General features: G+C 46.0%; 2 protein-coding genes across 2 annotated transcripts in view; both read right to left on the bottom strand.

Annotated features, from left to right (window-relative positions):
* LOC129855951 (shootin-1-like) overlaps positions 1 to 4,859 on the bottom strand; it is a 45,592-nt gene extending 40,733 nt beyond the window's left edge. Inside the window, exon 1 of the mRNA XM_055924097.1 lies at positions 4,850 to 4,859. Coding sequence (XP_055780072.1) covers positions 4,850 to 4,859 — 10 coding nt within the window. The remainder of the gene's footprint in view (positions 1 to 4,849) is intronic.
* A 552-nt stretch (positions 4,860 to 5,411) lies between these two features.
* Positions 5,412 to 13,927, bottom strand: part of LOC129851441 (V-type proton ATPase subunit B, brain isoform-like) — a 51,055-nt gene continuing 42,539 nt past the window's right edge. Inside the window, exons 10-14 of the mRNA XM_055917985.1 lie at positions 10,554 to 10,704; positions 9,812 to 9,894; positions 9,490 to 9,594; positions 7,893 to 8,022; positions 5,412 to 6,321 (exon numbers count right to left, since the gene is read on the bottom strand). Coding sequence (XP_055773960.1) covers positions 6,179 to 6,321; positions 7,893 to 8,022; positions 9,490 to 9,594; positions 9,812 to 9,894; positions 10,554 to 10,704 — 612 coding nt within the window. The 3' untranslated portion in view covers positions 5,412 to 6,178. The remainder of the gene's footprint in view (positions 6,322 to 7,892; positions 8,023 to 9,489; positions 9,595 to 9,811; positions 9,895 to 10,553; positions 10,705 to 13,927) is intronic.

The following is a 13,927-nucleotide window of genomic DNA, read 5'->3' as shown; positions in this document are numbered from 1 at the left end:
ATAATTAATACAATATTTAACCAGTCGCCTTCCTCAAATTAAGGGGATGATGACGCAATCTTTGCAAGATGGAGGGAATCTGATTTCATTGGTCCTCACGGCTCAGTAATTTCATTCAGGGTAAGTGGAGTTAGCCTACCCCGGGGCAGGTTAGTTCTGAAAGATGTGGAATTGTAAAGGCAGTCATTGTTGTTCTCCCCCTTAGACGAGGAGGAGCATGGATAGGACCAAGATGCGGATTGAGGGAAATAAGCCATCTTTTAATGAAAAACAGCAAACAAGACACTACAAACTACAAAACAACAAACGTGACTAACCTTCAACTGTCCTGTGAGGACACAGGAACAAACACCCACAAAACACCAGTGAAACCCTGGCTGCCTTTGTATGACTCTCAATTAGAGACAAACAATACACACCTGTCTCTAATTGAGAATCATACCAGGCCGAACACAAAACCCCACATAGAAATACAAACATAGACAAACCCACCCAACTCACGCCCTGACCAACTAAAATGAATACAAAACAAAGGAAAACAGGTCAGGAACGTGACAGAACCCCCCCCTTAAGGTGCGAACTCCGGGCGCACCAGCACAAAGTCTAGGGGAGGGTCTGGGTGGGCGTCTGTCCACGGTGGCGGCTCTGGCGGTGGACGAGGTCCCCACCCCACCATAATCAATCCCCGCTTCTTTATCCCCCTCCCAATGACCACCCTCCCACTAACCCCACCTAAATGAAGGGGCAGCACCGGGATAAGGGGCAGCACCGGGATAAGGGGCAGCACCGGGATAAGGGGCAGCACCGGGACAAGGGGCAGCACCGGGACAAGGGGCAGCACCGGGACAAGGGGCAACACCGGGACAAGGGGCAGCACCGGGACAAGGGGCAGCACCGGGACAAGGGGCAGCACCGGGACAAGGGGCAGCACCGGGACAAGGGGCAGCACCGGGACAAGGGGCAGCACCGGGACAAGGGGCAGCACCGGGACAAGGGGCAGCACCGGGACAAGGGGCAGCACCGGGACAAGGGGCAGCACCGGGACAAGGGGCAGCACCGGGACAAGGGGCAGCACCGGGACAGGGGGCAGCACCGGGATAAGGGGCAGCACCGGGATAAGGACCAGCACCGGGATAAGGGGCGGCAGGTCCTGGCTGAGGGACTCCGGCAGGTCCTGGCTGAGGGACTCCGGCAGGTCCTGGCTGAGGGACTCCGGCAGGTCCGGGCTGAGTGGCAGCTCCGGACTGTAGGGCAGCTCCGGACTGTAGGGCAGCTCCGGACTGTACGGCAGCTCCGGACTGTACGGCAGCTCCGGACTGTAGGGCAGCTCCGGACTGTAGGGCAGCTCCGGACTGTAGGGCAGCTCCGGACTGTCGGACGTCTCTGGCAGCTCCTGACTGGCGGGCGTCTCTGGCAGCTCCTGACTGGCGGGCGTCTCTGGCAGCTCCTGACTGGCGGGCGTCTCTGGCAGCTCCTGACTGGCGGGCGTCTCTGGCAGCTCCTGACTGGCGGGCGTCTCTGGCAGCTCCTGACTGGCGGGCGTCTCTGGCAGCTCCTGACTGGCGGGCGTCTCTGGCAGCTCCTGACTGGCGGGCGTCTCTGGCGGCTCCTGACTGACGGACGGCTCTAGCGGCTCCTGACTGACGGACGGCTCTACTGGCTCGGGACAGACGGGCGGCTCTAATGGCTCGTGGCAGACGGATGACTCAGATGGCGCTGGGCAGACAGATGGCTCAGACGGCGCTGGGCAGACAGATGGCTCAGACGGCGCTGGGCAGACAGATGGCTCAGACGGCGCTGGGCAGACAGATGGCTCAGACGGCGCTGGGCAGACAGATGGCTCAGACGGCGCTGGGCAGACAGATGGCTCAGACGGCGCTGGGCAGACAGATGGCTCAGACGGCGCTGGGCAGACAGATGGCTCAGACGGCGCTGGGCAGACAGATGGCTCAGACGGCGCTGGGCAGACAGATGGCTCAGACGGAGCTGGGCAGACGGGCCGTTCAGGCACCGCTGGGCAGACGGCAGACTCTGGCCGGCTGAGACGCACTATAGGCCTGGTGCGTGGTACCGGAACTGGAGGTACCGGGCTGAGGGCACGCACCTCAGGGCGAGTGCGGGGAACAGGAACAGGGCACACTGGACTCTCGTGGCGCACTCTAGGCCTGGTGCGTGGTACCGGAACTGGAGGTACCGGGCTGAGGGCACGCACCTCAGGGCGAGTGCGGGGAGAAGGAACAGTGCGTCCAGGGCTCTGGAGACGCACAGGAGGCTTGGTGCGTGGTGCCGGAACTGGAGGCACCGGGCTGGAGACACGCACCATAGGGAGAGTACGTGGAAGAGGAACAGGGCTCTGGAGATGCACTGGAAGCCTGGTGCGTGGTGTAGGCACTGGTGGTACTGAGCTGGGGTGGGAAGGTGGCGCCGGATATACCGGACCGTGAAGGAGGACACGTGCTCTTGAGCACCGAGCCTCCCCAACCTTACCAGGTTGAATGGACCCCGTAGCCCTGCCAGTGCGGCGAGGTGGAATAGCCCGCACTGGGCTATGCAGGCGAACCGGGGACACCACCTGTAAGGCTGGTGCCATGTACGCCGGCCCGAGGAGACGTACTGGAGGCCAGATACGTTGGGCCGGCTTCATGGCATCCGGCTCGATGCCCAACCTAGCCCTCCCAGTGCGGCAAGGTGGAATAGCCCGCACTGGGCTAAGCACGCGTACTGGGGACACCGTGCGCTTCACCGCATAACACGGTGTCTGACCAGTACGACGCCCTCTTACTCCACGGCAAGCCCGGGGAGTTGGCTCAGGTATCCAACCCGGCTTCGCCACACTCCCCTTTAGCCCCCCCCCAAGAAATTCTTGGGTGAGCCTCTCGGGCTTCCAGCCTCTCATACGTGCTGCCTTCTTCTCCTCCCGAGAGCGGCGATTCTCTCCCACCTTAGCCCAGGGTCCTTCTCCATTGAAAATTTGCTCCCAACTCCATTCCTCTTCTCTCCATTGCTTTAGTTCTTGTTCTCTCTCCTCAATCCGCTTGGTCCTGTTGTGGTGGGTGTTTCTGTAAAGGCAGTCATTGTTGTTCTCCCCCTTAGACGAGGAGGAGCATGGATAGGACCAAGATGCGGATTGAGGGAAATAAGCCATCTTTTAATGAAAAACAGCAAACAAGACACTACAAACTACAAAACAACAAACGTGACTAACCTTCAACTGTCCTGTGAGGACACAGGAACAAACACCCACAAAACACCAGTGAAACCCTGGCTGCCTTTGTATGACTCTCAATTAGAGACAAACAATACACACCTGTCTCTAATTGAGAATCATACCAGGCCGAACACAAAACCCCACATAGAAATACAAACATAGACAAACCCACCCAACTCACGCCCTGACCAACTAAAATGAATACAAAACAAAGGAAAACAGGTCAGGAACGTGACAGGAATGTTGTCCCACTCCTCTTCGGTGGCTGTGCGAAGTTGCCGGATATTGGTGGGAACTGGAAAACACGCTGTTGTACACGTCAATCCAGAGCATCCCAAACATGCTCAATGGGTCTGGTGAGTATGCAGGCCATGGAAAAACTGGGACATTTTTAGCTTCCAGGAATTGTGTACAGATCCTTACGAAATAGGGCCATGCATTATCATGCTGAAACATGAGGTGATGGCGGTGGATGAACGGCACGACAATGCCTCAGGATCTCATCACGGTTTCTCTGTGCATTGAAATTGCCATCAATAAAATGCAATTGTGTTCGTTGTCCGTAGATTATGCCTACACATACCATAACTGCACCACCACAAAGCACTCTGTTCACAATGTTGACATCAGCAAACCGCTCACCCACTGGACGCCATACAGTTGAAATAGGGATTAATCTGTGAAGAGCACACTTCACCAGCGTGCCAGTATCCATCGAAGGTGAACATTTGCCCACTGAAGTCGTTTACGACATCGAACTGTAGTCAGGTCAAGACCCTGGTGAAGATCACAAGCAGGCAGGTGAGAATCCCTGAGATGATTTCTGACAGTTTGTGGAGAAATTCTTCGGTTGTGCAAACCCAGTTTCATCAGCTGTCCGGGTGGCTGGTCTCAGACGATCCAGCAGGTGAAGAAGCTGGAGGTCCTGGGCTGGCGTGGTTACAGGTTGTCTGCTGTTGTGAGGCCGGTAGGATGTGGTTTTTGGTAAAGAAATTAACATTAAATTCTCTGGCAACAGATCTGGTGGACATGTAGTCAGCATGCCAATTGCACACTCCCTCAAAACTTGAGACATCTGTGGCATTGTGTTGTGGGACAAAACGGGACATTTTAGAGTGGCCTATTATTGTCCCCAGCACAAGGGGCACTTGTGTAATGATCATGCTGTTTAATCAGCTACTTGATATGCCACACCTGTCAGATGGAATGATTATCAATGATTAACAAATTTGTGCGCAAAATTTGAGATAAGCTTTTTTTGCGCAAAGATTTGGGGGATCTTTTATTTCAGTTCTATGAAACAGACTAACACTTTACATATTGCGTTTATATTTTTGTTCAGTAAAGTTTTATTTGATTTAGTTCCTCTGGGGTCACCATTGCGAGAAATTCTAAAATTACAGTACAGTGAGTAGGTTACACATTACTGGCACGTGCAACAGGAAATTGATACCTTGACACACCTGTGCCAGAGATACTGTATATAACGGCAAGATGGTCTCGTCTCCGCAATGGGAGTCATTGTCCCAAACACAGTAAGGCAGGTGTTCTGCTTATAGCTGTATTTCCATGTGGACAGATTTTAATGGGAGTGGACCCTCTCGCTAGGCCTCTTCCTTTCTGCCTATGTACAAGACTCACCTTTGGCCATATTTTACAACCTCAGGTCTTATCTAGGATACAATGCATGTTTTTGTTAACTTGGGCCTATATTACGGTCTATGACTCAGACACTTAATATAAAAATGTTTTATTCGAGTTTGGATTTCGATTGGGCTTTTTTTGCTAAGCCCTACTACAAGTGTGCGAGACCCATCAACCTTAATAAAAGGGTCAATCTGCTGTCGCTATATCCATTTTGGGATTCTTAAATTCATATATAACCATTGATTCTTGAAAGGTATAACTTATAAATGCCTCATGAGCTTCGTTAATTGGTCTTAACCCATCCTATTTTTAAACAAACACCGTATAGCCTCAAAACATGGGTTAGACTATAATTGTATTATCATGGATGGACAGCCCGCCCTTGCAACCATAGCCCCATCTATGAATTTGACAGCGGTCACATTTCTAAAGCCCAATGCCTAAGCTATTTACCAAATCAGTGGCAGCGTAGCGGCTGTTTGAACTGCAGATTACCCCTTTAAATAACATTGATTTTGTATGCAATGTCAGGTGGGATTACAAACATGTCATATCCTTCATAGTTCTAATACAATTTATTTATGGACAGGAAAACAGAAGAACCATAACAGAGATGATTTCGGCAAACGAACAAGAGAATTAACAACGAAACAGGGGAATGTTTAGTATTCTTTTTACAGCGCATACATTTAGCAATAACAAACCATGTAAACAATTCTTTCAATAGTAATTAGAGGCCAATAAATAAGCAATTACAGTCTACAAAGTTCGACATCTACAATATAAATCAATTTCAAGTAGCCCAAAAATTTGTCCAATATCGAAAACCTTACCTGAAGCCTACACAAATAAACATTTAAGTACCAATGAGGTTCAGCGTAATTAATTAAACTATGTCATGTCACTTTCAAATTGTAGGACCTGATGAAGTCCTACAATTTGACAGTAATTGCCACACCATCTGAAATAAGTGATTGAAGTGCTATCTTCAGGGTGACCGTAACAAACATACTGGACAAATTTAAACCATTGAAATGTGAAAGAGAACACACAGCTTCCTTTGAGATCTAAATGTATAGGATGTTTCACCTTTTTGGAAAGTTTCATTTACTTTAGGTGGGGACAACATTCAAGGAACAAAATCCAACAGTAACATACCCCAATAAATAACAGGATCATTCTTTGATTTAAGGGTAAGCTTAAATCTCTAAATAAAATGAGATAAATCAGACACAATCCATACGGGATTCTGGACACAGATACAGTACAATACATTACAGAGGGAGCTGAGATTATTGCTCTGATCTCGGAGTTGAGGGGCGCTCAGTGACGAGCTGCAGACTCCCTGGGGTAGAACTCAGCCAGGGTGCTCTGGGGAATCCGCTTCAGCATTTCTTTGGGAAAGATTCGGAGCAGCTGCCAGCCAATGTCCAGGGTCTCATACACAGTCCTGTTGTCATAAGGGCCTGAGGGGTGAAGTTACATTGTTTTAGATATTGAATGCTATGACATTTGACAATATTCCATGTGATGACTAATTGCCAATTTAATATTTTATTCAGAGGTTTTATTAAGAGTATGAATACAACAATATTCCCCAGTGATATTTCAGAACACTTGTGGGCGCCATGTTCAATGTCAGGTCATGGAGCTAACATGTCTGAAATGCCCCCCCCCCCCCCCAATACATCACAGCTTACTCTGTCGGAAAGAGATCATTTATAGGCTAGATATTAAGTCAATAATCATATCATGTCACAACAAGATTTCAAGCATTAGGTCCCTGTGAAACATCGCCTACAATAGTGCAATCCCTGCGTTGTAATCTCATTATCTGAAGGACAAGACTGAACGGCAGGCACTTGTTTTTCGCCCAAAAGACGGTCCCATTTGTCTGTTTCAGCTGAGAGAGAAGACGCAAAAGTCTGACATGATACTTGCATTTCATATTACTTCTACGGAGCGAGGTTTTCGATTTGAGGTTTCAATTCACGTCAGTAGACTCGATACTAATGAGATTCTCATTTTAATGGATCGCATTAGGCTTGGACTCATGTTAAAAAAGGAATTCAGGCTCACTACACACTCAGCTGGATAGATTTGCTCACAAATCCTTCCTTTAGCAATCTCATCAATCCAAGGACAAGTGTGAGAATAGGTTTGGCATAATGCTTTGACGACATGCACACATTATCGCTGAATGTCACCAAGGTGTTGAGGGGAAAAAATGTATCTGACATGAAGTTTGCCATCGGTTTTTATTTCCCTCTGCTGATAAAAATGATAATGCCTGAAGGCATTGAAAATTAACTTTTACTAACTAAGACCTGAAGGAAAGAAGAATGAACAGCATGCAGCATTCATAGGTCCTTTGCTAGAGCCAAGAGCTGGCAGATCTCAGTCAAATATACTTCAAAACTCAGCGATGCAACATTTTATGATAATATCGGCAATTACTGACATGCAAAACAAAATGGTTTATTAAGAAACATCTAACAAACCTTAAATAGCTGAAATGTGATTCAACATGCAAAGAAAATATTATTAATCCAATAATACTACAATATTTCTCAGTCATTGGGCAAAATCAATCTCCCATTTTAATATCACACTTGAATGATACCGCTATTCAGGCAGATTTTGGGGTAATAAGGTCAAAAACCTCAGGCAACACATGACCAGTCAATGATTTAAAGGAATTTGTGGAATAAAGGTAAGACAAACATAAGATACAGGAGAAGCCATGGTGGCAAATGTATAATATCTCATATTAAATGCAACATGTAAATAAAATCTCCAGACAAGATCGCTGAGCAGGAGTGTCAATGACCTGGCCAAGCATAATGTCTCTCACTTAACGGTGTGAAAAGCCTGCCAAAACACCCATTCATTCTGTTACCAAATACTGGACCCCGGGAGAATGCCATGCCACCGTTTTCATCTTTTGATTTAATCATGCCATACACACTAGATTTTTACTAGGCATGCTCTCTGGTTGTTGGTGCTACGGTCATAAATTGAGTCTCATCTGTCTCACCCTGAGCGATGAAGTTCTTCTCAAACTTCTGCAGGAACTCCAGGTACAGCAGATCATCGGAGGTGAGGGCCTCCTCTCCCACCACGGCCTTCATGGCCTGCACGTCCTTACCAATGGCATAGCAGGCATACTGAGGGGGACAAAGGCATGGGAAAAGAGGTAGATCAAGACATGGAGATTCAAATCAAATTCTATTTGTCACATAAGCCGAATACAACAGGTGTAGTACGTGAAATGCTTACTAACAAGCCCTTAACCAACAATGCAGTCAAAAAATATATTTACTAAATAAACTGAAATACACAAAAACAAAATAACAATAACGAGGCTATATACAGGGGGTACCGGTACAGAGTCAACGTGCGGGGGTACAGGTTAGTCGAGGTAATATGTACATGTAGGTAGGGGTAAAGTGACTATGCATAGATCAAAACAGAGTCAATGCAAATAGTCTGAGTAGCAATTTGATTAGATGTTCAAGAGTCTTACGGCTTGGGGGAAAAGCTGTTAAGACGCCTCTTGGACCTAGACTTGGCGCTCTGGTAGCGCTTGCCGTGCTGTAGCAGAGAGAACAGTCTATGACGGCTAGGGTAGTTTAGTCTGACAATTTTTAGGGCCTTCCTCTGACACCGCCTGGTATAGAGGTCCTGGATGGCAGGAAGCTTGGCCCCAGTGCTGTGCTGGGCCGTACGCACTACCCTCTGTAGTGCCTTGTGGTCGGAGGCCAAGCAGTTGCCATACCAGGCGGTGATACAACCAGTCAGGATGCTCTCGATGGTGCAGCTGTAGAACTTTGAGGATCTGAGGACCCATGCCAAATCTTTTCAGTCTCCTGAGGGGAATAGGTGTTGTCGTGCCCTCATCACGACTGTCTTGGTGTGTTTGGACCATGATAGTTTCTTGGTGATGTGGACACCAAGGAACTTGAAGCTCTCAACCTGCTCCACTACAGCCCTGTCGATGAGAATGGGGGCGTGCTTGGCCCTCCTTTTCCTGTAGTCCACGATCATCTCCTTTGTCTTGGTCACGTTGAGGGAGAGGTTGTTGCCAGGTCTCTGACCTCCTCCCTATAGGCGGTCTCAACATTGTCGGTGATCAGACCTACCACTGTTGTGTCGTCGGCAAACTTAATGGTGGTGTTGGAGTTGTGCTTGGTCACACAGTCACGGGTGAACAGGGAGTACAGGAGGGGACTAAGCACACACCCCTGAGGGCCCCCCGTGTTGAGGATCAGCATGGCAGATGTGTTGCTGCTTACCCTTACCACCTGGGGGTGGCCCATCAGGAAGTTCAGGATCCAGTTGCAGAGGGAGGTGAATGCTAAGCTGTAGTCAATGAACAGCATTCTCACGTAGGTGTTCCTTTTGTCCAGGTGGGAAAGGGCAGTGTTGAGTGGAATAGAGATTGCGTCATCTGTGGATCTGTATGCCAATTGGAGTGGGTCTAGGGTTTCTGGGATGATGGTGTTGATGTGAGCCATTGAGAGAGAAGCGTGGAAGGAGGTCATTGAATTAAAGGGGCTGAATCCAACAAACGATTAATGTGTATTGTAGTTCATTAGAAATTAGGCTTCATTATAGAAGATATTGACAACTACCAACTGATTGGAGACATCAGCATGGTCTTTACGGGTCATTCCTTCACCGATGGCAGACTTCATCAATCGAGACAGAGAGGGCAGCACATTGATGGGTGGGTAAATCTGAAAGGAAAGCATGAAATAATAGAACAATAATAGTCAATTCAATGTTCAACAAAGAAGTAGTAAACAAATGATCATTGGGCAACAATTGGACAATTGTCAGGAGAGAGAACTATAGTACTCAAGATACTCCTCAATAGTCAGGTACAAAGGGTGGGTTTGAGACATATTAGTGAGAATGTGAATACACGTCTATCATCAGTGAGTATGTCTCTACCTGTCTGTTGTGCAGCTGTCTGTCCACATAGACCTGTCCCTCAGTGATGTACCCTGTGAGATCAGGAATGGGATGGGTGATATCTGGAAAACACAGTTAACATTGGAGGTCAACGTCGAGAGATAATATCCAGGGTTCAAGTCACGATAAATCAAGTGGCCTTTGAATGTACAGTATATGCGTGCGTATGTTTGATAAAGCATGCACTGAACACGCTCGTAAATCACTTTTCCCCAAATAAATGTCATTGAACCAGGCATACACTTTAAAATGTCTACAACTTAAGAGTATAATGCATATAGATACTGGAATGCAGATCCAATGTAAAGTTTACAGCATTTCCCAGTTTAAGGACAATGAGTGTTTTGATCCACATCTTGGGAGAATAGTGATCTAAAATATGCTCGCTCAAATTCTCTTTGACGTTAAAAGGGGGGGGGGGGACTCCCATTCAAATACAGATTGGAGGCCCATCAAGAGGTTACTATAGTAACGGCAAGCAACAATTTGTTCCCTGTCAACAACAAAAAAAACGCAGCTCTTTAGAGACGAAACCGGAGAATAAACAATTATTTTTTGATTTAACCTTTATTTAACTAAGCAAGTCAGTTACATTGACGGCCTACACCGGCCAATATTGCTAATGTGACAAGTAAATAAATAAAATAATACATTATATAAATACATTCTTTTCTAAATAAATCTAGGTTGTTTTTCTCTGAGAAAAGCCAGCATGTCTCACCATCGTTGGGCATGGTGAGGATGGGGATCTGAGTGATGGAGCCGTTCCTGCCCTCCACTCTCCCAGCACGCTCGTAGATGGTGGCCAGATCAGTGTACATGTAACCAGGGAAACCACGACGACCAGGGACCTCCTCTCTGGCAGCAGACACCTGAAGAGACATGGGACAAAGAAGTGAGCCATAGGTGGAACCAGGTAATAGGAAATGGGACCCTGAACACAAACTACTGAACATTTCATTGTTAGAGCATGTGATTGAGTCAAAGATTTAAAGTGGAATGGACAGCAGTTTAGCAACATGAAATCTTATTCAAATCTGTTCAAGTCGTAAGTTCACATACACTTAGATTGGAGTCATTAAAACTCGTTTTTCAACCACTCCACAAATGTCTTGTTAACAAACTATAGTTTTGGCAAGTCGGTCAGGACATCTACGTTGTGCATGACAAGTATTTTTCCCAACAATTGTTTACAGACAGATTATTTCACTTATAATTCACTGTATCACAATTCCAGTGGGTCAGAAGTTTGCCTTTAAACAGCCTGCAAAAATTCCAGAAAATTATGTCATCGCTTTAGAATCTTCAGATAGGCTAATTGACATAATTTGAGTCAATTGGAGGTGCACCTGTGGATGTATTTCAAGGCCTACTTTCAAATTCAGTACCTCTTTGCTTGACATCATGGGAAAATCAAAAGAAATCAGCTAAGACCTCAGAAAAAAAATTGGAGACCTCCACAAGTCTGGTTCATCCTTGGGAGCAATTTTCAAACGCCTGAAGGTACCACGTTCATCTGTACAAACAACAGTACGCAAGTATAAACACCATGGGACCAATCAGCCGTCATACCGCTCAGGAAGGAGATGCGTTCTGTCTCCTAGAGATGAACGTACTTTGGTGCAAAAAGTGCAAATCAATCCCAGAACAACAGCAAAGGACCTTGTGAAAATGTTGGAGGAAACAGGTACAAAAATATCTATATCCACAGTAAAATGAGTCCTATATCGACATAACCTGAAAGGCCGCTCAGCAAGGAAGAAGCCACTGCTCCAAAACCGCCATAAAAAAGCCAGACTACGGTTTGCAACTGCACATGAGGCAAAAGATCGTACTTTTTGGAGAAATGTCCTCTGGTCTGATGGAACAAAAATAGAACTGTTTGGCCATAATGACCATCGTTGTGTTTGGAGGGAAAAGGGGGATGCTTGCAAGCCGAAGAACACCATCTCAACTGAAGCACGGGGGTGGCAGCATCATGTTGTGGTGGTGCTTTGCTGCAGGAGGGGCTGGTGCACTTCACAAAATAGATGGCATCACGAGGCAGGAAAATTATGTGGATATTTTGAAGCAACATCAAGACATCAGTCCGGAATGACCCCAAGCATACTTCCAAAAGTTCTGGCAAAATGGCTTAAGGACAACAAAGTCAAGGTATTGGAGTGGCCATCACAAAGCGCTGACCTCAATCCTATAGAAAATTTGTGGGCAGAACTGAAAAAGTGTGTGCAAGCAAGGAGGCCTACAAACCTGACTGTTACACCAGCTCTGTCAGGAGGAATGGGCCAAAATTCACCCAACTTATTGTGGGAAGCTTGTGGAAGACTACCTGAAATGGCAATGCTACCAAATACTAATTGAGTGTATGTAAACTTCTGACCCACTGGGAATGTGATGAAAGAAATAAAAGCTGAAATAAATCACTCTCTCTACTATTATTCTGACATTACACATTCTTAAAATAAAGTGGTGATCCTAACTGACCTAAGACAGGGAACTTTTACTAGGATTAAATGTCAGGAATTGTGAAAAACTGAGTTGAAATGTATTTGGCTACGGTGTATTTAAACTTTCAACTTCAACTGTACACTCCCAGGAAGAATTACACTTAAAAAAATAACATTTTCTGACAAGCAAGCGCTTAGACATTGTCATTTTCACAATTTTTTAGTATACGTAATTCCTAAACATTCTAAGGCATTTGTGAAAATTCTATAGCAATATAGAGTGGGAAAGCGTCATGCGTTTGGACAATTAAGACACTTCAGTTAATCAAACCTAATAAAAACATCCGTCTCATCCAGTACCGGAGTCATCCAGGACCGGAGTATGCAGACTAGTGCGCCATTGCCAATCAGCGGTACAGTAGTCCTATATGCAAATAAGCAGTTTTCCACAAGGGCCTGCCATCATTCACTTTGAATTGGACTGTGTTTACATGCAATTGCAACAGTGCGACCTTAGATCATTAGAATGCATTCGTCAAAAGCCACAAAACACACTTGAATGGATTTCTGCAAATACGTAGCTAAATACCACAAGAGTCCTCTTACATTTGGGAATTTTACAGTGCTACCGATTAAACAACCATAAAAGTAGACCATCTCTCCCTATATGCACTTCAACAACAAGATCAACAACTAATGCCAGTCAGAGCAAGATGAGCAAAAATCTAACGAAGGAATATTAGATAAACCTTCTCAAACCTTTAAAGCTACATTATCATCAAAATTGCACTGATAAACAATGGGGAATAGCCTGCTCGTCCTTCTGCAACTTGCCTGCCAATGCACGGGTTGTCCCAACCAAGCTAACTGGCTAAAGTTGGCTAGCTTTGTAGCTAGCTACTTCCAGACACACATGAGAACACCTCACTGACCATTTCACTCACTCTAGCAGAGCTGGTTAGGCTGTTGACATGTTTTATAGAGTGTTCGTGACTAACTTACTTATTTTGCCTACGTTTTGCCTAGATGGCTAGCCAGAGTGAATTTGCAAACGCAAGAGATATGCTAAATGGATAACAGTCATTTCTTACTAGCTAACCAAATGACATGTGCATCTCTAGCTGTGTAGCCACCGAAAAATGATACGAGGGGGAAAAAAGTCAGTCACTCACCAACTCCTCCAATGACATGACGTCCTCCTAGCTATTGTTAGGCTCTGTGTTTTTAGTTTGCTACATATAGATATGCTAGCATATTAGCCACATTATGACTGACATTGCCCTTGCTAGTTGGATTGTAATGACATTCCCAGCCTTAGTTATATTCGTCTGTTTTTGTCCAAAATATTGAGTCATTGAAACAAACAGTGCATCCTGAATGGAGGCAGCAAACAATGTACCAGGCCAGTGATTTACAACCTAATAGCAATATTTTTGGGACTACCAAGGAAGTACTGGTGAATTATATTAATCATGCATTGAACTGCATCCATCTATTCTGCCAACAATGCCTTAGTGGACATCATATAATGTTGAGTCAAATAGAACCCATTTTTAAAACATCTTATAAAGTTGGTTTTGTAGCATAAACTAGGAATTTGATACTGTTGACTGATATTTTTTTGATAGTTTGTTTCATATCTGCAAAA

Source organism: Salvelinus fontinalis, chromosome 1, assembly GCF_029448725.1.
Source record: "Salvelinus fontinalis isolate EN_2023a chromosome 1, ASM2944872v1, whole genome shotgun sequence".
NCBI classification, from domain to species: domain Eukaryota; kingdom Metazoa; phylum Chordata; class Actinopteri; order Salmoniformes; family Salmonidae; genus Salvelinus; species Salvelinus fontinalis.
Note: the sequence above shows the minus strand (reverse complement) of the source record. Positions and strands in the feature narration are given on the sequence as shown.